This window comes from Triticum aestivum, chromosome 7B, assembly GCF_018294505.1.
Source record: "Triticum aestivum cultivar Chinese Spring chromosome 7B, IWGSC CS RefSeq v2.1, whole genome shotgun sequence".
Classification (NCBI taxonomy): domain Eukaryota; kingdom Viridiplantae; phylum Streptophyta; class Magnoliopsida; order Poales; family Poaceae; genus Triticum; species Triticum aestivum.
Window position 1 is genome coordinate 643362619 of NC_057813.1, and position 24007 is coordinate 643386625.

The following is a 24007-nucleotide window of genomic DNA, read 5'->3' on the forward strand; positions in this document are numbered from 1 at the left end:
CAGTCTCAATCTACTAGTAGTTAGGGGCAGATGGCCATCCACACCGTGCTTCAGCTACTCATGCTGCTTTCTTGCATCACCCGCAGCGCCGCCACCACAGCTACAACTCCATTAGCAGAGCGAGCTTCAGGTTCCGGAGCTCCAAGACACCTGCTGGGCATCAGGAAATTCCCATCTGATAATTGTCCAGACAAGTGCGGCGATATTCCAATCGAGTTTCCCTTCGGCATCGGCCCTAACTGCTCCCGGCATACCGGCTTCGCCCTCAACTGCGACAACACCATGCAACCTCCAAGGCTCTATCTCAGCTGGGACCGCATCCCGGAAGTGCTCTCTTTCAATCGTGGTGTCAGCGGTAAGTGCTACAACTATTGCACCTCTAGCTGTTTAATTTGATTCGTAAAAACTCCCTCGATAGTTCCAAAATACTCTACAAATTACTATGTTTTAACTTTGCTTATTAATTTTTGTTTTGTTTTTTCCCCTTTTTCGCAAACGTATCATTTTTTCCGGGCAAATTGAGAGCTTTATTTAATAAAAGCGTTCGCCAAACAATCCGTCAACCGGCTACTGATCAAGAAGCCAGGAGTACTATCGATCCAGCTTTCAGTCACGTCAATCGTGCAAGCATGCTTAACACATATGTGAGCAGGACCATTGGCTGATCTTACAATATGACGAATAACAAAAGAATTGAAACTAGCAGCAAGCTCTCCAATTTCTAATAAGATAGGAGACACGATCGAGCGAGAGTCGTAGCGAGTGGTCCAGAGGTTGGCGACCTTCGTCTTCAAGATGACGTTTGATAAACCTCTCAAGCTTGCAAAGATAACGCCGTCGTGCACCGCCATCGCCTCATCTATAAGAGGATCCGTAATTCCGGGGTAAGGTTTGCTCCACGCCCCCGGAAAAGAGCTAGGAGAGCGAGCGACACCGCCGGCTCCTCCTTTGCCTTCTTCATGCTTGATAGCAGCGTCTTTATTGATCGTGAAAAAACCTGAGTCAGGGGGACGCCATCCATGACCCGGCAACACTAGGGCTTGCTGACGGGGTACATCTAAGAGAGCAAGTGACTCCCTTATACGGCGAACTGAGTTCACCGGATCGAAAACTGTTAGAATCTCCTTTGATTCATAAGGTATAAATATCGTAAAAATTGAAAAGCTATAGACACGTATCTCAAATCCATGAATCGGAATATGAAAAGAGAAGTCATTTCATTAATATGATATATTTTTTCTATTGAGCCTGAGCTAATGTTTAATTTCATTTGAACTACGAAATATAGGAATCAATCCAATATAGAAATAACATTATATTTCCTTCAAACCAAAGGGCTTTAGAGAACAATATCCTCAAAAATGTTATTCTTTAAAATACATAGAAAAGTATTATATACGAGAGGAAAAAGTCCAAAATAAACCTTGAAGTTGTAGACGAAAGCTAAATCAAACGCTGAACTTTGAATCCCGGAAATTGGCACTCTAAACTTGTAATCCCGCTCTATTATGGACCCCAGACCTATTTGGCACACCAGGAATGCTACAAACCCAGCCGGGATAATCACCTACTCTCACGGACAAGAATTTGGGACCGTCCACTATAACACAACAATAATTCGTGAAGTTTAAAAAATGTTCGCATATTTCGAAAATTGTTCAAAAGTTAAAAAAATGTTCATGTTTTATATTTTTGGAACCAATTCAATTCTTTTTGTGTATTTTAAAAAATATTTGGAATTCTGAAATTCAATTCACATTTTAAAAAACTGTTCATGATTTAAAAAAAATCACATTTTTCTAAAAATGTTCAGAATTCCAACAAGTTTTTCATAAGCTATGAAAAATGTTTCATATTTTCAGAATTGTGTCACATTTTTTGAATAATATTTTTGGAATTTCATAAATAATGTTTTTTCCTATCACGCGTCATAAAAATTATTTCTTCCTTTTTCTTAACGCGCAACATAATAATTCCAAAACAGAAAAACATGTCGTGGAGTCGAACTTGGGACCTGGCAGTGTTGACCTGATTTCGCTAGCCACTGCACCAGACGACTATGACTTTCATAATAAGAGGTTGAAAATATTTAATCAGAAACCAAAGCGTCGAAATTTGAAAACTTTTTTAGGGGCAAACAAGTATTGAAAACGTATCTATTTCTGATATCTTCGAACATTTTATAAAGTGTGTTTTTCAAAATTTTGAATACTTTTAAAAATCCAACAACTTCCAAAAAAAGAACACCTTTTGAAACATAATTTTTTTTTAAAATCTGAACAAAATTTTAACGTGCAAATACTTTGTGAAACATAATTTTTTTTCTGAAACCTGAGCAAAATTTTGAAGTGCGAACACTATTTGTACAATGTAAAAAAATGTTTGCGTGTTGTAAAAAATGTGTCATAATCTTAACAGAATATACGCGACATTTGTTTGAAAAAATTGTATGCATATTTAAGAATGCTAAACCCTGTAAAAGAGTGTTCGTGTATGTTTATAAAATGTTTATTCTCATTAAGAAAATGTAAAACATGTATTTAGAAAAATATTACCATGTATTCAAAAAAGTTTTGAAAACATTTAATTTAAAAATGTCCATAATGTATTTGAAAATATCAAAAGTCTATCAAATATTTAATGTGTGCATTAAAAATGTGCATTAGGTACTGAGAAAAATTAGACATGTGTAAAAATGAAAAATGGAAAGAAAATATAAAAGAAAAAACTAAGAAAAACCAACTTTGTGCGCGCGCGAGCACCTGCGCTACTGGGCCGGCCCAATTTAGCTAATGCCGGTGAAGTCCTCTCAAGGTTTAAAATAAACTGGAATTAGAGAGTTTGGTGTGATGATTTCAGGGATTGAGAGTTTGGGGTTTAGTTTAGCTTTCGCCTATAAATTCAAGGTTTGTTTTGGACTTTAGAGCATCTACAAGCGACCTCTTAAACCCGGCTTATGCGCCCGGACGGGCTGCCCCATCACTGACCGGTCATGTTTTTTCGACCCAGACAGACGCCTCAAACGGGCCTCAAACGCCCGGGCTGACCGGCACCCGCCATATCCAACCAAATATGGGGGCGCCCGGGCATGACCGCCACATCGAACCCGGCCCATGCTGCCGACCCGGCCCCACTTATATTCATCCCATCCTCTCGCCAAAGCAAACCCTAGCCTCTTCACTCCACTCCCCTCCGCCACCCGAGACCACCTCCGGCGGTTTGTTGCCTTCTTCGCCGTGGCAACCAGCGGATTGAACTCCGACCAGTCCGAATTCGTCGACTTGGGTGTCGTCCATTGGGTTGGAGGAGGCAATGGAAGTCCGCATTGCACTCCGCCGCTCCCGGGGTGACAGCGCCCGGCAGACGAACAGATCCGTCCGCCGCAACACCATTGCGTCGACTCACCGGGTGTTCCGGTCCTCTAATGCTGGATCCTCGCGATCTCGGCAAGAACAACTCTCCTTCCCCATCACCAGCCGAGCATAGTATGAGTCACATCGGGAACGGGCGGCCCACCGTGGGAAAGATAGGATAAGGGCTGCCGACGCCCATATCACGGAAGAAATGGCGGCGGCGAAGGCAGCTGATACGGCTATGCGGGCCGCCGCAGAGAAGGAAGTCATCTGTGCCCGCATCATGAAGAAACGGCAGCAGAGGAACACACGCGCCCTCGCCCGTGAGCACAATTGGGCGGTCCTTGCCATGGCCGGACTGCCATCGAAGGAGGAGAAGGAGGACAGCGATGGCGAGGACAGCTCCGACGACGAGCAGATCCCGATCGATCCGTACTGCGTCTTCGATGGGTACTTCCGCGAGGAGGAAGGCAAGGGCGCCAGAAAGGGCAAGGGCACCGTGGATGAACTCCATTATAGGCAAACATGCCAAAATTTGGTAGTCCAATGACATTTTAGTGTAGTGTTATGGAGTAGCCGGACGATGCGTGTGCGTCGACGTAGTTGCATGTGTTTGTATGGATTTGAGATATGATAATTGAGATGTTCGGATGTGGATTACGTTTTTTGAGGAGTGTCCGGTCAGTGTCCGCAGACGTGGCCGGGCGTTTGAGGGACCGAATTTGCCAACTCCGATGCTCTAACAAACTACAAAATTTTATTCAGTACACCCCCCTAAAAAATATCCTGATCTCAAAGCATCTAAAAAAGGTTAGCTTCGTACTTACTGTGTAAACGCGCTAATTGGGAAATCCTCACAAAAAACAAAAGAATGCTCATCAGGATTGTGATTGTTCTGCTAAGTTTTTTTCCTAGGTCAGACTATGCCTCATCTAAACGTGATATTATTATATCACATCAAACTGTGATGTCAGCGTCACCTCACCTCTTCGATTGTTTCTCTTCTTTGCTTGACTTGCTTTGTCAAATCCCATGACAAACAACCAGCCCGCTGCATCCCATCACTCATGCGAGAGCAACTAATTGACGAGCGCTTTTTCGAAAGCCTCACAACGAACAACGCTATTTGGCACGCTCTGAGCCACCCGTCACCAGGGCCGGGCCGGCAAAATCCGGGGCCATGTGCGAAACTAAAAATGGGTCCCTATGTTACTAAAATGAACTAAAGAGTAATTATAATGTATATGATATAATGTTTTACATAATAATTGGATATATAAAAAGTCATACCTATTCAACTCCCAGTTGCATAATATTTATTTGAACAACATCATTCTTTTAGTATTCTTTAAATGAAATATTTATAAAGTTTATTAGTTAAATTTTATTCTCTTTCTTTTCTCTTGCACTTATAGGAACCAGACTGATATTTTCTCAAGATGACTTAAATCTGTATTATTGAAACACAAGATGCAATAGATGAATAAAATTAAATTAAAGTGGCACGGCAGGAGATATCAATTAGACATTATGCTTCAATGTTTCGCAGTTAGACGAACCGTCTAACTCACTAGCGGCAGGCTACGTGCTTTGAAGCCGTGAAGCATCCGGATGAATGAAGCCGTGAAGCACCTGGAATATCAATCCGTCGAGGCGACGATTGATCCGACAAGGCTACTAGTCTGGAAGTTGGGAGAGGAACACAACAACGGCAGCGGTCGTGAAGCACCTGGAGTCGGTCGCCAATCAGTCCGACGAGGCGACGATTGATCCGACAAGGCGACCAGTTTGAAACTTGGGAGAAGAAGGCAACAACAGCAGCGGCCTGAATTGCTTGCCGATCGATCCGATGAGGCGACGCCGCAAAGGCGACCATCCCGTTTCTTGTAGTGAGTAGCCATGCCGACACTGCTGATGTGGTTTTGCGATCCCATTTTCAGTCCACGATCCCTTTTTTTAGAGCGACGATCCCGTTTCCAGACCTGGATTGATCGAGCGAACATCAGCTTTGAGTGCTTGATGCCTCGAGGCTCAACACGCTCGATTGAAGCGGACGGAGCGCCAGCGCCGAGCGGCCCAGTGCCGTAGCACGTAGTAATTTTTTTTTTAAATACTATACTTCTAAAAAAAATTTGGGCCCCCCCAAAAATCATGGGCCCTGTGCCAACTGCACATTTTGGACAACTATTGGCCCGGCCCTGCCCGTCACGTGTCGCGCTCTGGGCCTTTTTTTGGATTTTGTTTTTTATTATTTTTTCGCACGTATTTTCGGCTTTTCAAATGTTTTTCATGTTTTTTTGAAGTTTCGCTTTTTCACCGGTCTTCCTTAGCCTATGGATAAAAAAAATCAGTAATGCTTTTTTCGCGAATCGTTTTTTTCCTCTTCCGCGAGAGGCATGGTTTTGCTTCCGTGAGAGGCACGCTTTTCCTTTCGCGAGAGGCACGACCATGACTTTCGGAACCGAAAAGAATTGTGTATTCTGTTTTTTTTCTTCTACCAGAGCCACGGTTTTGCATCTGCGAGAGGCACGGTTTTGCTTTCGCGAGAGGCACGACCATGACTCTCTGAGAAGGAAATAACGCGTATTTTTCGCGAGAGGCACGGTTTTGTTCCAGTGAGAGGTATGATTGTGTTTTCGCTAGAGGCATGTCCGTGACTTCTTGGAAATGAAAAAAACATTTTTTTTTGTTTTTTCGCGAGCGGCACGGTTTTGCTTTCGTGAGAGGCACATTTGTGATTTCGCGAGAGGCGTTGGCATGCCTCTTTCGGAAAGGGGAAAAACATGCTTCCCGGTTCGGTTTTTTCGTCCAGTTTTTTTCTTCACGAATTTGTTTTGTCAAAACTGTTAGATAATAACGAGAAAATAAACGAGACAGAGAGACACAGATTTTTACGTGGAAACCCTTATGGAAGAAAACCACGGAACGCACGACGGCGTATCATTATAATTGGGAGGAATATTACATTACACGAGAGGACAAACCCTCTACGTGCTAATCTGGTGGAGATCTCTCCCTCATCTATTCTATGACTAGTTGGTACTATATAAAGGGGCAAACAACTCTCTTTCTTGGTGGACACGAAACATAGTTGTACTCATGCTACGTCTAGCACGGTTGACATGCCGTAGTCGGGTAGGACTCCATCTGTAGTACAACACTTGTATGGGATTCGGAACACAATAAAATAACACTCCACCTTGAGACGAAATCCCTTACAATAATCATAGATAGCATCAACTCCTCAATTAAAGTCATCACAAGTAAACCTTGTGCCTGGAAACGTCCATTTAGGACTAATAAACTTCTCATGAAGTCATATTGAGCAAATCAATCAGTAGGTCGTCCAGAGAACAGCACGGCTATCAACAAAGCAGACTAACAAAACTTGGTCTCCCAATAAAAGTCCGAGTCTGTGCCACTGACCTCAAAAAACTGAAACTGCTCAATCATCAAATGACATAAGTCATCATATCTCCTGTGGTGCCTGAACGAGCGCGTAGCTCATAGTGCAACATCTTGATGCACATCGCATTGTGAAGAACTCATCTCATGGAATTTGAACGTGCTTCAAAACTGAAAGCACAAACCTCGGCAAACAATACTCATGCAAGAGCATATGGTACGGACAGCATTGCCTGCACCCAAAAACTGCCGACTTGTAGTGGTTAATGAAAAATCCATGACATGGTCATAAACTGCCCTTGTAGAAAAACTGTCGGATGAAGGATCCATCTTAACATGCAACGGAGTTTCAACTCTGCAATAGACCCCTCTTGAAAGAGCAAAGACAACTAAATTGCACTTGAAACTTAACAACGCTAAATGTTGTAGTATCTAGCAGAAACAAAACAATCTCCTTCTTGCACCTCAACTGATTCTCATCACGAACATGAATATCAAAACAAAACCTTCATATGCATAACAGCAAAACACTATGGAGAGAATAGTGTATATGCTGGCTACCAACGGGCTTAATAATTACCTCCTTCATACCTTTTTTTCTTGATAACTGAATTGTCTTCTTCAAATAACTGCAGCAAATTGCATTCATTATGCCAACGGGCCATAATCCTCAAAACTCCACCTTGAAGAAAAATTGAGTGCATCCTCATAATCGGCTTGTGCCAACAACGCTCACATCTCGACTTGTCATAGGATAAACTTTGTGTCATGATCCAACAGTGAAAGGGTAGTAAATCGATGAACACAAGTAGTACAAGCCAAAGAAAAATTCCTGACAGAATTTACTATGCGGAGCAAAGGGAGCAAGGAAGACCAGTCGACGTAGCGTCGACGAATTAAAAAAATTTAGCAGTATAGCCTTCACTTGAGTGCTAGATCGGCCACGAGTGCTAGTAATTAAAACCGATCTGACTTATGCTTGACGTGATGCGAAGTAACAGCAGTAGCCTCGGGACTTGAACGAAACAGCAGCAGCTACTCGGCGATGCTGTACGTGGAGCAGCGGAACTCGATGGAACGGCCAGCAGATATGAACACCGCGTACTCGGGGCTTCAAGCGTATATACGCAGCAACGGCAACTTGCGGATTAATATGACGCGGCGTACGACTGCTCGGCGGCGGAAGCTTGTGTCTGTCTCCATGAACTGCTCGGATAAGAAATTGATCAGCGGCAGAATACCTGTCGGTCTTGGCTGCAGGGTAAATCGATCCGCCACGGATCGCCAGCATGTGCGGCGGCGCACAACGAACCTTCCCTTGATCTCAAATCTCGTATGCGATCTCAGATCAACTTGGCTCTGTATACCACTTGTTAGATAATAACAAGAAAATAAATGAGACAAAGAGACACAGATTTTTACGTGGAAACCCTTACGTGAGAAAACGACAGAACGCACGGCGGCGTATCACTATAATTGAGAGGAGTATTACATTACACGAGAGGACAAACCCTCTACGTGCTAATCTGGTGGAGATCTCTCTCTCATCTATTCTATGACTAGCTGGTACTATATAAAGGGGCAAACAACTCTCTTTCTTGGTGGACACGAAACAGAGTTGTAGTCATGTTACGTCTAGCACGGTTGGCATGCCGTAGTCCGGTAGGACTTCATCTGTAGTACAACACTTGTATGGGATTCGAAACACAATAAAATAACAAAAACCTATCCATATGGGGACTAGTTTTAGAGATCTCAGTACGAGAAATTCAACGGTGAAAACGGTTCAAGATTTGAACACACGATTTAAAAGATAAAACATTTTAAACAAAAGAATCTACGGAAAAAAAGAAAAACTATCAGGTTGCGACAAGTGGCAGTGTGCCACTTATCACAACCTAAAAATATAAGAATGATCTTTACGACAACTTCTTGATTATTGATTTTGCACTCATACACCATCGCAAGGGACAGCTCGCGTTCCTCGCGACTCAAGCCTTGTGCCGTCGATCGCTACGCGGACTTGGCCCATAGCACAACATTAAGCCACGAGCGAGCGCATGCACGCACATACCAATGTCAAAACTCCTAAAAAACACACACACAAAAACCGTGTTTTTCTTAATTCACAAAAGCCGTGTTAGTGGGTGTTTGTTTCCAGGGATTTTTTGGTGTAGGGACTAGAAAAAATCCCTCCTAAAAACTTTTTTGGACTTTTTGGGACTTTTCAACAATGCCCCTTCCTGCACCCATTGCCCCACCGCTCCATGGCCCATGGTGTTGTTCTGTTGTTATTTTTCTGTATACTAGGGGTAACATCGTCACTTAATAACCTCTAGAGAGGGATTAGGGACTTTTTAGTCTCTGGAAACAAACAAGGAGGGACTTTTTAGAGACTAGAGACTTTTTAGTTGGGACTAGAAAAAACCAAGGACTTATGAACCAAACAGGGCCTTAGATCGTTTCTTTATTATTGTATAATAGTAACTGCTGGTGACATGAGCTTCAGCATAAAATTACTATACTAATTAATACATGGATTGCTTAATTATTAATGGGGTGCCTAGGTTCCATAGCTTTTTTTCTCTCTCTTTTTTTCCGTTATTCAACCAGATTTGGAGAAAAGTTCACAAATTCAATAGAAATAATGAGCTCACAAATTAAAAAAAATCACAGATTTAGAAAGATGTTCGGAATATATGATAAGTTAAAGAATTCAATAAAAACCACGAAATTTGAAAAAAGTTTGCAAGTTGAAAAAATGATTGTGAAATTCAAAAATTATTGTTAATTAAAAGAATAACACGTGAAAATATTACCTTCTTGTTTTGCTTACGAATAGTCTATCTTTCTTTGGTCTGATTACTATTTAGTGAACTACCAGAAAAAATATTGCTCTTGTTTGTTACAAGGAAGAAAGTAAGACAAACAACCAAAAATATACAAAAAATCACAAAGACATAAAAGGGCTAATGAAATAAAATATAGTACCAATGTTTCCATTCCCTAAAAAAGCAGGTGATATGAGGCTTCTGCTTCAGTTAAATCGACATGGACATGTCTTTCTTGAAATTCAACTTCTTGACCAAAATGGTCCAAGAGCCATTTCCATGTTGAGAGTGTGGACTTGCAACCGGGACAACAAATCTCGAGCCCCGTTACAAGTTGAGGGCAAACTTTCAACTGGAATAAAAAGGGTTAGTGGTCAGTTGCGAGCCGAGGGTGGACTTGCAACCAGGAGAACAAAGGGTCGGACCCAATTGCAAGTCACGGGTGGACTTGCAACTGAGGAAAAGATGTCAGTGGCCAATTCCGAGTCGAGGGTGGACTTGCAACTAGGATAACATGGTCGAGCCCAATTGTGAGTCGAGGGTGGACTTGCAACTGGGCAAAAAATGGTTTGAGGTAACAAAAAAAATTGTCCAAGGAGCGGGCAATGGCTGAGGTGAGTTGAAAGTGGACTTGCAGCTGGGACAAAGAAAAAAGTTCGAGCCTAATTGCAAGTCCAGTGTGAACTTGTAAGTATAATAAAAAGCCCGAGGCTCTGATTGCGAGTTGGCAGTGGACTTCCAATTGGGACAAAAAAGGGTTGGGACCGGTTGTGAATCGAGGGTGAGCTTGTAACTGAGGCAAAAAAGATGGTTGGCCCAATTGCTAGTCCAGGGTGAGCTAGCAACTGGGACAAAAAAAAGCTAAGCCCTAATTGTGAGTTGAGGGTGGACATGCAACTGAGACAAAAAAGGTTGGGCCCATGTTGTGAGTCCAGAGTGGACGTGCAACTAGGACAAAATGGCTGGACACCAGTTACGAGTCGAGGGTGGACTTGCAATTGGACAAATAATACCGAGCCCTAATTGCGAGCCGAGGACAAAAAAGGTCGGGTCTAAGTTGCGAGTCGAGTGTGAGATTGCAACTGGGACAAAAAAATGTCAGGCCCGACTTGCGAGTCAATGGTGGACTTGCAACTAGACAAAAAATATTGGGGCCGCAGTTGGGAGTCAAGGGTGGACTTGCTAGCAGACAAAATAATATCGGGCGGCAGTTGCAAGTCAAGGGTGGACATGCAACTGGGACAAAAATAGGCCATGCCCCAATTGCTAGTGAAGGGTGGACTTGTAACTGAGAGAAACATATGTGGGTGGGCCTCAGTTACGAGTTGAGAGTGGACTTGTAACTGGGACAAAAAAAACCAGGTCTCTTTGGGTGGGGTGTGGCTACTCTTGTAATCTTGTGATATGCTTTGTAAGAGGGTCTCCTCAACACCTTCTATCATTTCGAATGTGTTGCTTTATATATAAAATGGGGGAAAAGCCCTTTTCAGTCAATTTACAAGAAAACCCCACCAAAAGGAGGGAAATTTGTAAAACAATCCTACCGGGTCCCAGCACACCATTGCGGCGGCCAAAGAATCCATCCGCCACCATCGCCACACCATCCGTAGAAGAGAAACATAGCCCACCAACTTGCCATGATCCAAGATAGTGCCATAGGAGCGAACTACTTATGAACCTTAGAATAGGTGGCACCACGAACGATGACACACTTGTTGATGTAGGTCATCGGCTAGAGAAATACCCTGCACTTCTTGGATCATGGTTCTATAGATCTCAAGGGGTGGTGGAGACAAAAAAACTCTAGAACCGGCAACCGATTTCCTCCACAAAATCTTCGAATGGAGCATCCGTTGGACGAGACCAGCTCCGCTTCTCCAGCGATCTCCGAAACACAGACTTCAGGCTCCTATGGCACTAGAGATGATGTCGATGGACTCTGCAGGATTGTTCGAATTTGACCTAAACCAGGACAAAGATAAGACCTGCGGGACTATTCAAATTGGCACGTGAAGAGGAGATGGTCTGTGCTATTGGGTACTCTTTGGACACACTCCTTGGTATTAAGCCTTCTCATTAGTAGTAACCAAATAAAAAAACTTGATTGTTGCTCCGAGCACTGGATTTCAGGATCCAGGTGAAAGAGTGATGCTCAGAGGTGACTTGAAATAGGCTTTCACCCTGCTTTACAAATAAAGCAAAGATCCATACAACTAGCATTCAAATCTGCAACATAGCAATGGCTGGGGAAATAGCACAATCATGCCCAAGAAAGATAAGAAAATAAGAAAAAACACCTAGTGGTTGCCGACAAGCGGCCCTACGAAGATGATAATCGGCGTGCTTTAACCAGGAGCACATCCAGCATGAGGCCAAGATGATCGAGGTCGCGCTTCCTAGTAAGCGGGTGCCAGTGCTGGAGAAAAGCGAGGAATTTGAAGGAGACGCTAGCCTCGGAAACACCCGCTCAATCACGATTTTATTATGTGTTGTCCAAAGAGTCCATGACATGGCCGTAAAAATAAGCCAAAATAAGCAACGCTGCCTCCCAGGTTGGTTAGCCTTGGTTTGGAGGAAGTCTGTGAGGTCTAGGGCCTCCCAGTCCGGCCCTAGCGCCTCCCGGACAAACGTCCATAGGACCCAAGCAAAAGGGTCACATGCCATCCCCCGGGCCTTGCCGCTTACGCACCTCAGTCCCCGAAGGGAGACGATCTCTAAGGAGTTGCCAAACAAAGATCTTGATATAATGCCTAGTATGCGGTGTTGACGGAGAACTCTACCGACAGTGAGAGCCGCCAGGACACGGTGTCTGGATGATCCGACAATACCAACGGTACGGCTGCCCCGTGGCCTAGACCACTCAATATTCTCCGCCTGCCCAAACGTCCGGCGAAACCGTATACCCCAGTGCCCAGAGTGTGCAGCCGCAAAGACGAGGCGTCACGGGTTCGCACAGATCAAAAATAGGATAGGGAATTCAATTCTGAGGGGGTTGGTACCCATCCATGGGTCCAGCCAGAATTGGGTCCCATCCCTATTACCTATAGAGAAGGAGATTCCTACACAAATATCCTCCTTGATCCTTTGGATGGATTGCCAAAACTGGGATCCTCCAAAGCGGGAGCATGCCAGCAGGGGTTCACCCCTTAGGTATTTTGCTGGGATGATCTGAAGCCATGAGCCCCCATCGCCTCGCATGACCCTCCAAATCCATCTAAGCATGAGTGTGACATTCATGCGACGGGAGGCCATAATACCTAGGCCTCCCCGGTTCTTGGGCATGCAAATGTCCGCCTACTTGACCATGTGATACTTTTGGCGGCCATTGGCTGCCTGCCAGAAGTACCTAGCAAGCTCCTTATCGAACAAGCCATATACGCCCTCCGGTAAGATATACATCCCCATCATATATATGGACAGGATCGTAAGGTTAGAACTAATAAGGACTGATTTACTCGCCTTAGAGGTAAACCGTCCGCACCACGCGGCTTAGCCCGGCACACCACATGCCCTACCATCGGGTTAAATGCACTCATCAGAATCTTCGTATCAGCCATTGGCATCCCCAAGTATGTGATGGGGAACGTGGCCAATCTGTAGTTTAGGTTATCCACAATGCATTGTTGCTCTTCCGTGGAGAACCCTAGAAGTACCACCTCGCTCGTATCAAAATTGATGTTCAGTTTCAACATAGCCTCGAAGCATAGGAGGAGGAACTTAAGATTCATGATGTCAAGGTCCGACCCTTCAACCATGATCGTGGTGTCATCCGCATATTGGAGGTGGGTGACCCCTCCCCCCAGGATCAGGTGGTCAACTACCCCGAAAAGCTGCCCAGTTATCCTAGCTTTATCTAGGATGCCATCCAAAGCATCAACGGTGAGGTTGAAGAGGAGGAGGGAGATCGGTTCCCCTTGCTTCACTCCTGGAGAGGATGTAAAGAATGGTCCCACCGTATTAATAGCCGTCCTTCCGGACCGAACCAATTGCATGATCCATGAACACCATCTATCGTCAAATCCCCGTCGCTGGAGCACCAACCACAGGAATGACCAATCCAATCGGTTGTATGCCTTCTAGAAGTCCAACTTGAGGAAGACGCCCTTATGGCCACGCGTCATTTACCTCATGGACAATCTCATGAAGGGCCAGGATCCCATCATGGATCCTCCGCCCCTTCATGAACGCCGTCTGAAGGTGATGGTCTAGCCGCTCCGCTGCAGGGGCTAGCCGGGTCATGCAAACTTTCGAGAAAATATGCTCAAGTACATTAGTCACCGTGATAGGTATAAATTGCCTAATGTCCGTAGCCCCAACTACGTCGGGGATCAGGGTAATGACACCATAGTTTGGGACATATCGAAGGTTCCAATGTAGAATTCATGGAACATCGGTATGATCGCCAGTTTTAGGGCAGACCAGAATTTCTAGAAGAAGGCCACCAGGGCCGACCCCGCCTTCATAGAGGCGATAGCCCTACCCGCCTCTTCCGGCGAGAATGGGGGAGTCAGTTCCACATTCTCAAGGTTAGAGACTCTATCCTCGGCTAGCCAGAAGTCCTTCGCCAAGGACACCCCACCGCGGGGTTTCACCGTAACCCTTTGAAAAAGGAGTAAATGTGGGCCCTAATCTCGTTGCGGTGTTCCAAGAGGGTATCCACCTCCCAGAGACATGGGATAGAGCATTTCCGACGGCGCCCATTAGCGCCTGGAAGTAAGCGGTATCGGCATCCCCTTTGAGGAGCCAGTTTGGGCCCCCGCAGCGTTCCCAGAACAGTTCTTCACCCTTGAATATCTCCATCGACAAGGATTCAAGGGCGTACCGCCAGACTCAATCATCGGCCGGCAGACTGGCCGCATTGGCCTCCTCGTCTAGGGCCTTAATCTGGTCCAACAGGGCCCTCTACGGGCCCAGAGGTCAGCACCAAGGTTAGCTCACACCCTTGCATGAATTGGCGGGCGACCTTAGTGCATTGATGCCATATGCCCATGGCACAAAAATGTCACGGAGGGGTGGCTACGGCTTCGACCCAGCGGTCTCGCACCATCTCGAAGAACCCCAGCTGCAATAGCAAAGACGGTTCAAAGTGGAAGCGTCTCGCTAGCGGTGGTGCCCCTTCCCCTGAGGAAAAAAGAGCAAGGGGTGTGGTCATACCCAATCCGTGTGACCGCCTTAAGTGAGCACAGCGGAACATGACTTCCCACTGGACAGACACTAGGACCCTGCCCAACACGCTCCGGTTCAGCCTGCTTATTAGTCCACGTGAATCTAGCCCCTACACGGGCTATCTCCTGTAGGAACAAATCGGCAATGGAGTCATTGAACAAGCGCATACGCAACCGATCCACATTAGGAGAGCTCTTTTCAGACTCATGCCTAATAAGGTTAAAGTCTCCAGCCACCACCACTGGTGTGTGCAGCTTTCGACCTTAGTCGTAAGCTCGACCAAGAAGTCCCCTGACCGCCCATGGTCAGCTGGGCCATAGACAATGATCACCTCCCAACTGAGATTCACACGTCGATCAGTGATGGGCAGAAGCTAACAAGAGATCACCACCAGCAACCTTCCCAAACTTCTTGGTCATAAGTTAGTAGCGGAGAACAACATAAGTTGAGGTAGGGCGGACTTTGGTCGACACTAACCACCAGCGATGTCGCTGCGCTGATGCGCTTCCTTGCACCTTCCCTGCACCGGACAAATCAAGGTTGACTGGCCGCCAACCCTTGCCCTACTGGGTCCTCTGCCAACTTATACATATTAGTTTTCGGACGACGATAACGCCCACACGTGTGGGCATTAAGGGGTCTGCCCACACGTTTTGTGTGGTGTCTAAAAGGATCAGCCCACACGCCTACGTGTGGGCAAAACAAGTAATGCTCACACGTCCTTTTTTCCTCACGGTCCCTCTCACATGCCTATGTGTGGGCAAAATAGATAACGCCCACACGCTCGTACGTCAGGCTTCCTACCTCATGGTCCCATACGCCCCACGTGACAGTCACCACGCGCCCCGCAGTTGCCATGGCCCGGACCCTCTTCCATGTCCGTTTAACTGCAGTTGCCATGTCGCTGAAACTACAGTTGCCATGTCGGACAACTACAGTTGCCATGTCAGACAACTATAGTTGCCATGGTTGCTCTACTGCAGTTGCCATGTATGGTCTGGTCTACTGCAGTTGCCATGATTTCAAAAATTTAGGAGTTGCCACCTACTAACACTAGGCAGTTGCCATGTATGGTCTGGTCTACTATAGTTGCCATGATTTTAAAACTTTAGGAGTTGCCACCTACTAACACTAGGCAGTTGCCATGTAGCACTACAAAAAAGGCATGGCAAAAAAACATGTTCGGGTAAAAGAGAGAGTTGCCATGTGCTCACAAGCACGCTAGGGCAGTTGCCATGTAAAAAGAAAGAGTTGCCATCTGCTTACGTGCACGCTAGGGCAGTTGCTATGTACCACGCAAAAGTGTATGGCAACTCCGGTAAAAGAGAGTTGCCATCTGCTTACAAGTAAAGCTAGGGCAGTTGCCATGTATCCTGCAGAAATACATGGCAACTGACAACTTTGGGTGTGGGCGAGGAGACGGGCGTGTGGGCGAAGTGATAAACACCCACACACCAGCCCCTCTACGTGCGTGAAAACTGGTGTGTGGGTGAATTGCTAAACGCCCACACACCAGCCCTGCATGTGGTGAAAAAGGACGTGTGAGCGACTGGATGAATGCCCACACACAAGCTCAATCCTACATGACATAAAAAAATCTGCCAGAACGCGCCAGGATTCGTGCAGAAGTGATTGGACGAGGATACATGCGTGTGGGCGAGTTGCCAGACGCCCACACGCGTGGGCGTTAATATTTCCGTAGTTTTCTGCTTGCTCAATCAGGTTTCTTAATAGCTGCGAGAAGCATGGAAACTGGTGAAACTTTCTTAGCCTTTTCAGAAAAAATTAGCTAGAGGTATCAATGAAACATCTATAGTGTCAATAGCAGCAATAGAGGTAGATGATGGCAGGTTCACGCCACGGTGGACACTTCCATGTCTCGCCAGTGCCCTGTTTTGGGTGGCCGAGGCATCGAGGCGGAGCATGGCGTCGGGTGGCGGCGATCCTTCTTTGAGTCGTCGCGTTACAAAGATGATGTGTGGCAATTTGCTGATGATAATCACGGCCTTGGCCGGAGATAGTTCGTGGTATATTGTTTCGGATGCCTAGATTTACCAATGACAGGCATTGGCAAAAGAAGCGTGGGATTGCCGGATTGTCTCCAAGGTGCGATTTCGATGGTGGCATCTCCTCTCGCACTATTTGCTTGGTGTGTACATGGTTTACAGATCTTGTGGATATCATGTCGAGATCATATGCGCTTACATCATTTTCGGTGGCTGCAACCACTTAACGTGGATCAATGTTGCTCTTTTTCTTTTCTTTTTCTGCTTTTCATCCGCCTAGGCATAGCGTTGGTCTTCCATGGCTTTCTTATTTGGCGGCATGATCCTTTGTGTGTGTCGGTGTTGGTTGTGTGCATTCTTCCTATGCATAGGCTAAGTGTATACTCATGATGTTTTGTATCCCCTTGATGCTTCATTATGAGTTAATAAAAATGCTCTTTTTCAAAGAAAAAAAGTCTGAATTACTGAGCTCATTGATTCATGTGGTTCCATTGAACTAGCAATTCAATAAAACTAGATGATACCCCGCACGTTGTTGCGGGAGTTGTAGCAAGAAAAATTGGTGTATTAGGCAAATCAAATACAAATGATTTGGATATTATTGTTAACCATGTCGTATCTCAGCTAAAATAAAACTATTTCATGAGATTGGACAATGCACAATTGACTAGAAAAATACATAACATTTCCTTTCAAAAACATTTGAACATTAGTGGTTTCAGTTCCCATTGACAAAATATAGTGACCCCACCAAGCATTTGTGCATCCGAAACATCTAGCACACAAAGAACAAATAAATAGACCAAAAATAGGTATTAAAGATTTGCTTGGGGCGGTAATGATTCCTAGTTTCCCACATCATAGCTCACTGATTATCTTCATCTGGCAGAGACAATAAACAACCTCCTCCATTAACAGGAATAGAATGGGGACACTTTAAAAGTGGAATAGGAATAGTGTCTAAGAATAGTTGATGATGGTGAGAGCAGAAATTGCCAATTCAATTTATACCATAAATTCTACACACACGAAATCAACCTTCACTACATTTATTTGAGGTAATATTTAAAACAATTAGCATGAAAAATAAGTATCATAATGAAATAAAATGGTGATACAGTTTTGACTTAATAATGCAAGACCAGTCATGGGAGAAAGCTTTTATCTATTTTTATCTATTTGCATATAAATAAGCATGACAATCCATTTGCATATTATGCATTTTATCTATTTTTTCATATTAAAATTGTAAGTCTGTAATAGTCCTGGTTTGGGAATTCACGATATCATGTTCCAAAACAACGACATGTACGTAAACCTAACAGCATGACAATGAAGAGAGAAGAGTGAAGTACATCTTAGCGATTTCGCAAAGCTGGATATAATTAGACTAAAGCTGTAGAACTGAACCTTATGCTTATCCACTGGAATTTTGGCAAGATTTTTCAAACAATATATGCATGTTGTTTCATAGTACTATTTTTTGGTCGATACAAGACTATGGGAATGGTCGGAGAAATATGTTGACCTTCCTTCAACTATTTTTGTATCATCTTACTTCAACTGTTCAGGCGCATCTTGTCAACAATCTCGGGTGCGCATATATGCTAAATTGACTCACAATGTTAAAATATGAGAATGATTGAAAGAGAACTAATCCAGATAAAAGCATTTTTTTCCTGTAACTGTAATCCAGACAAAAGTAACCTGCAAACATCAAGATATTTTGATTATTGAGAAATACGTTCAGAACACATCAGTAATTACAAATAGAAGATGTGTTGAACAACAAAGAAGATTGTGGACGTCATATGATCAAAAGAGATTTGTGCATTTATTGTAAGGTAATTTCTTCATAGGTCTTATTTAGCGATGGGCAATACAGTCTGCAAATTAATGCAATCATACCAACAAAAAGGTGCAGCAAGAGTTACCTCTAGTGGACAGTGGCATCGTATATCACAAAGAAATTTAGTATAGTAACATGAGTGATGCATCCTGTTAGAGCAAATATCTGGTCAATAACAAATCTGAAACTTGAAAGTATTATCTGGTATCTCAGGTGTGCATATGCTCTTGAGTCTTGACTGCCAGTGTCTCCTTATCACAACGGATCACGATGCAGTTGTCCCGAAAATAATCTGAGACCGCCGCTCGCCTCCTTTTGACCAAGCCAATAACTTCACTGGCTGATGCTAATGCTTGCTGCAGTGCACTCTAGTCGGTTAGGTGTGGATGGTGACGGTAATGCGTGGGACAGAGCGCCGCAGAGCCCTGCATCGAAGGAGAATAAGAGGACGGATGCATGGGAGAGTTAAGCGGCGAATGTGCAGGAAATGGTCACTTGGTAAGCACGCATCAGAAGTGGACAGCAGTGGGGTGTGAATTGATGCCGTTGACCGGCCCGTGGGATTAGGAGGCCACGGCTGCGAGCAGAAACACCAACGGCTGGAGCACGACCACCAAGGGCGCTACCGCGCCGGTGAGCCGTCGCTCCGTCTCTTCCGCCGGTCTGAACCTTTAACTGACGAACCACGACCATCGAGGAGGCCACCACGCCGGCGAGCCGTCGCTCCGTCTCTTCCGCCAATCCCAGCCTTTACCTGAACCACAACCACCGAGGCCGGCGAGCCGTCGCTCCGCCTCCGCCGCCGGTCTCAACCTTTACTTGAATCTCGACCTCCACGTCTCGTCTTATTGACTCTAATGTGACCGATCGATCGATGCATCGCCAGATGTAGAGGCCGGGGGTTATCCTCCTTTAAAAAAAATGTGATCGATCGACGCCCCCGGTGTAAATCTAGAGCTGCATCCTTTCCACTTCCATGATTTAATGGACTTTGGAGAAGATGAAGTGGGGGAAGTTGCTGGGGAGAAAGTAGAGGGTTGCGATTGGGAAGTAGAGGCGGCGCTGACATGTAAAAAATAGATCGATGAAAAAGTGTGCTACGTGGCTGCACAACAATGGATGAGGACGTGGACAGGCTGCATGTCAAAAGAAATAACATAGTGGGAATGAACTATTTAAGTATTATTATAGATTATAGATACAATGTGATAGACAGAGTGCAAGGGTGCGGGGTGTGGGCCACAAGTGGCAAGAGCCAGATTCATATTATGTGGATGTCCACGATTACCACGTGAAGCGAAAACTAGTTCGAGAATAACTAAAGTTGCTGCAAGTACAAGCTCAAGTTTGTTCACCGGTTTTGAGTAATTTGTGCTTCTTTTCTTTTTCTTTAACAATGCCAGGTATAGATATGAACTTCTCGATTGTCATCTCAACGAGTCCGGGTGCTGAAGTGTACAATGCATCATTAGAGATCCCCTCCAGCGGTTTTGATTTCGGTCTCTCCTATCTGTCGATCACAGTGTGCAACTTCGACACCTACTTCATTGGAAATCCAAGGATAAGTTCGAAATTCCCGCTTTGCACTGAATGCGATGGAGAAGGCTCGGGCACCATCTACAGGAAGACGACATGCTACCCACCCGTGTACCCCTTAATTCCTATTAATGTCATCCAGCTCAAGTTTGTCCCCGTCAAGGAGGCCCAGCAAGTGCAGCGCCAAATTGCGCGGATCAACAGTCTTATATATTGGAATATAAACGACAAACGGACATGTGTCGATGCTTCCGCGGATGAGGACAACTTTGCCTGCGTCAGTGACCACAGCTCGTGCGTCGATGACAACTGGTACAAGACTGGTTATTCATGCGTTTGCGATCATGGGTACATGGGCAACCCGTATGTACTAGGTGGCTGCTCACGTCACGGTAATAGTCGGTTCACCTACAGATCGGCATGTTTGCAGTTAATATTTCGGTGATTTTTTGGGAGTATCTCACTTACAATCATTTTAATTTCCACTTTTGTTATAATAGGATACAATCCGTCGAGAAAGCAAATTATTCTATCAGGTGGATTTAATACCTCTTTGAGTTCTACTATGAACACAACAAAAAATGAAACCAAAATTAAGGTGCTCCGCCATTCATGCAGGTATAGCTACTGGGCTTGGTGTTGGCTTCGTGCTTCTACTTCTTGGCTTAAGTGCAATGTTTATCTGCCGTAAATGGAGAAGAGACATCCAAAAGAAACTGAGGAGGAAGTATTATACAAAGAATCATGGCCTCCTTCTGGAACAATTAATATTATCGAGTGAAGCTGCTAGTGAAACGACAAGGATTTTCTCGCTGAAGGAGTTAGATCAGGCAACAAACAACTTTGATCATACACGGATCCTTGGCCGTGGAGGGCATGGCATGGTGTACAAAGGCATCTTATGTGATCAGCATGTGGTGGCTATAAAGAAATCTAATGCCATTGAGCAGGTTGAGATTGAGCAATTCATCAATGAGGTTGTCATCCTTTCACAGATTAACCACAGAAACATCGTAAAGCTTTATGGCTGCTGCCTAGAAACTGAGGTCCCACTGTTAGTGTATGACTTTGTTCCTAATGGTTCCTTGTTTGAAATCCTCCATTCTGGTTCAAGCAACACTTTATCTTTGTCCTGGGATGACTGCCTAAGAATTGCTGCACAAGCTGCAGGAGCTCTCTGTTATCTCCACTCTGCAGCTTCCATATCAGTCTTCCATCGTGATGTCAAGTCTTCCAATATACTCCTAGATGCAAACTACACTGCAAAGGTTTCCGACTTTGGTGCATCAAGACTGGTGCATATAGATCAAACTCATGTTACCACACGCGTACAAGGCACATTCGGGTACTTGGATCCCGAGTATTTTCACACTTGGCAGCTAAATGAAAAGAGCGATGTGTACAGCTTCGGCGTCGTTCTTTTAGAACTACTTCTCAGAAGGAAACCCGTTTTTACTGGTGAGTCGGGCTCCGCTCAGAGTTTATGTTGTTACTTTCTTGAGGAGATGCAGCAGAGGCCAGCAAAAGAGATAGTCGCTGCTCAAGTTCGTGAAGAAGCGACGGAGGAAGAAATCACCAATGTTGCCTCCCTCGCAGAGATGTGCTTACGGCTCCAGGGTGAAGAAAGGCCTACGATGAAGGAAGTGGAGATGTCTTTGCAGCTTCTGCATACGAAAAGGTCGATGTCATCCCGTGTCACTCCAGAAAATGGTCGAGCTGAAGCTGGTGTTCCGTGTCACTCAGGTATCGGAGTTGATCCAGCCTCCGCAGACAGCCAACGATGTTATAGCTTGGAGCAAGAGTTCATGTCATTCGCTAGCATACCACGTTAAATGTGTTGATCAACATCTGGGTGCTGATCGATCTTCCTTCTTATAAGTGGTTTCGTTTTCCTATATATGTAAGATAATCCTGTTGCACAGTTTAAGCTCTGCTTTTCTGCTTTAATTCACTGAATAAGTTCACGCCATGGCGGATTCTGTTTGTTATTTCAGTTAGGTCGCCCTGGCTGCGTCGTGGGATGGCACGAGGTCACGCAGTCATGGCGGCACAGATTTTGAGTCTGTAATCACGCGGCTCTTTTGAGACAGTAACTAAACAAGCTGCAACAGTTTTATGCAGCGCCAAAATTCAGTTCTTTGTGTCAATTGTTCCTAGTGCGTGCGTGCGTGCGTGCGTGCAGATGATTGCAATCTGTTTCAGCCTTGGCAACTATAGGAAGATTTAGCTTATGCGTGCCGGCGCAACATCTATGGCGTGGCACTTGTTCTAGTTAGAATTGATGTGTATATATATCTCCTTAATTAGTTTCAGAAGGCTAACGCCATGAATACATGATGCCCATATGTGACATTGCTTATGTTGTAGGGTAATCACCTATTGCTCTTCTAATTAATGGTGTAATACTGAAACCGTGAGCGCAGAGAGCCAACAAGTTTCTATTAGTATTTGAGAAGATTTAACTCGTAATACATAAATTATTTAGCTTTAAGAGGCTCACCTGCCTTGGCAAGCTCCTCTATCTTCTTTCTACGTAGACTTTTGTCACGCATCCAAGCGTGCATACCCATATGTCGATATATGACAAGTTAATCAGCAAATTATTAACACTGTGTTGCTGTCAAATATATGTTCTACGTAAGATTATACTTCACATCCTTATCTGAGAAATAAACAACACCATGCCGTGCCAGATACAAATCATAGAATGCGAAAAATCTAACTGTTCATTCATGCATTAGGCTTGTAGGACACAATTGATTTATACACTAGTAGAAAAAAAAAACATTCGTCCCGGTTCGTGAGGGTCATTTGTCCCGGTTTCCGAACCGGGACTAAAGGGTCGTTACTAAAGCCCTGTCCCTTTAGTCCTGGTTCGCCCAGGAACCCGGACAGATGGGACACGCCTTGACAGGATTATTCGTTTTCCTTCATATTGAATTTAGTCATTTAACCTTTGAAAATATAAAAGCTTGTATGGTAACAGGCTTAAACATTTCTGCGCGTTGTTTGTAACTGCGTATGAATGAATTCAAGGGGAGATCTTCACTACGCCAGACATAGCAGTTGAACACCAAGCCTAGGTCTCGATGGATAGGAATCTTGCTCCTCTGTATCTTCTTCCCTGTGTGTCGGGCTAACGGGGTCCGACCGTGCATAGCATAATTGCACACAGTTAATATTCTCCTCACCAAGGCCGACTCTTTGCTTGGTCAGTCAACCAGCCGCGTCCGGAAAGGCAATCGAGTACCCTAAAGCCTAAACGCGCACGTCGGGCGGCCATGTGCGGCGAGGGCTTTCAGACTCGTCTGCATCGTCGTGCAAACCAGATGCATAATGCTAGAAACCTAGGCACTTTCACAGAGAGCATTCACGCGGAGGAGCGTGGACAGGGAAGACCGATCGCGTGCCATAGCTACCATACAAAGCCAAAGCCAGCGGCTCTCCTCCGCACACCTCCATGCCATTATCTCATTGTGCTTCTGTTTGCTCAACTCTCTCAGACTCCATCTGGTGGCAGATGGCCGTCCACACGGTGCTTCAGCTGCTCCTGCTGCTTTCTTGCATCAGCACCGCCGCCACCACGGCTAGGACTCCATTAGCAGCACGAGCGTCCGGTTCCGGAGCTCCGAGACACCAACAGGGCATCAGGAGGTTCCCATCTGCCAATTGTCCAAACAAAAATGCGGCCATATCGACATCATGTTTCCCTTTGGCATCAGCCCCGGCTGCTCTCGGCAGACCGGCTTTGACCTCTTCTGCGACAACACCACGTACCATCCCATGCTCTATCTCAGCGACCGCGTCACGGAGGTGATTTTCATGGCCGACACCGTCGCTCCAACGGGCATCATTGGCGGT

General features: G+C 45.1%; 1 protein-coding gene and 1 pseudogene across 1 annotated transcript; both read left to right on the plus strand.

The window, feature by feature from the left end:
- The first annotated feature begins 109 nt into the window (after positions 1–109).
- On the plus strand, positions 110–21978 carry LOC123158331 (putative wall-associated receptor kinase-like 16). The gene is made up of 3 exons (XM_044576368.1): positions 110–355; positions 20014–20538; positions 20765–21978. Exons 1-3 carry the CDS (start codon positions 283–285, stop codon positions 21976–21978), a joined length of 1812 nt encoding a protein of 603 aa, XP_044432303.1. The 5' UTR covers positions 110–282.
- Positions 21979–23388: 1410 nt separating this feature from the next.
- The window catches only part of LOC123159526 (wall-associated receptor kinase-like 8), a 24258-nt pseudogene continuing 23639 nt past the window's right edge, over positions 23389–24007 (plus strand).

Bases quoted from the DNA above. Each gene is read 5' to 3' on its own strand.
- LOC123158331 (XM_044576368.1), top strand. From the start codon at position 283: ATGCAACCTCCAAGGCTCTATCTCAGCTGGGACCGCATCCCGGAAGTG. The intron at 356-20,013 runs GTAAGTGCTACA...TAACAATGCCAG, and splicing joins TTTCAATCGTGGTGTCAGCG to GTATAGATATGAACTTCTCG. The intron at 20,539-20,764 runs GTAATAGTCGGT...CCATTCATGCAG, and splicing joins AGGTGGCTGCTCACGTCACG to GTATAGCTACTGGGCTTGGT.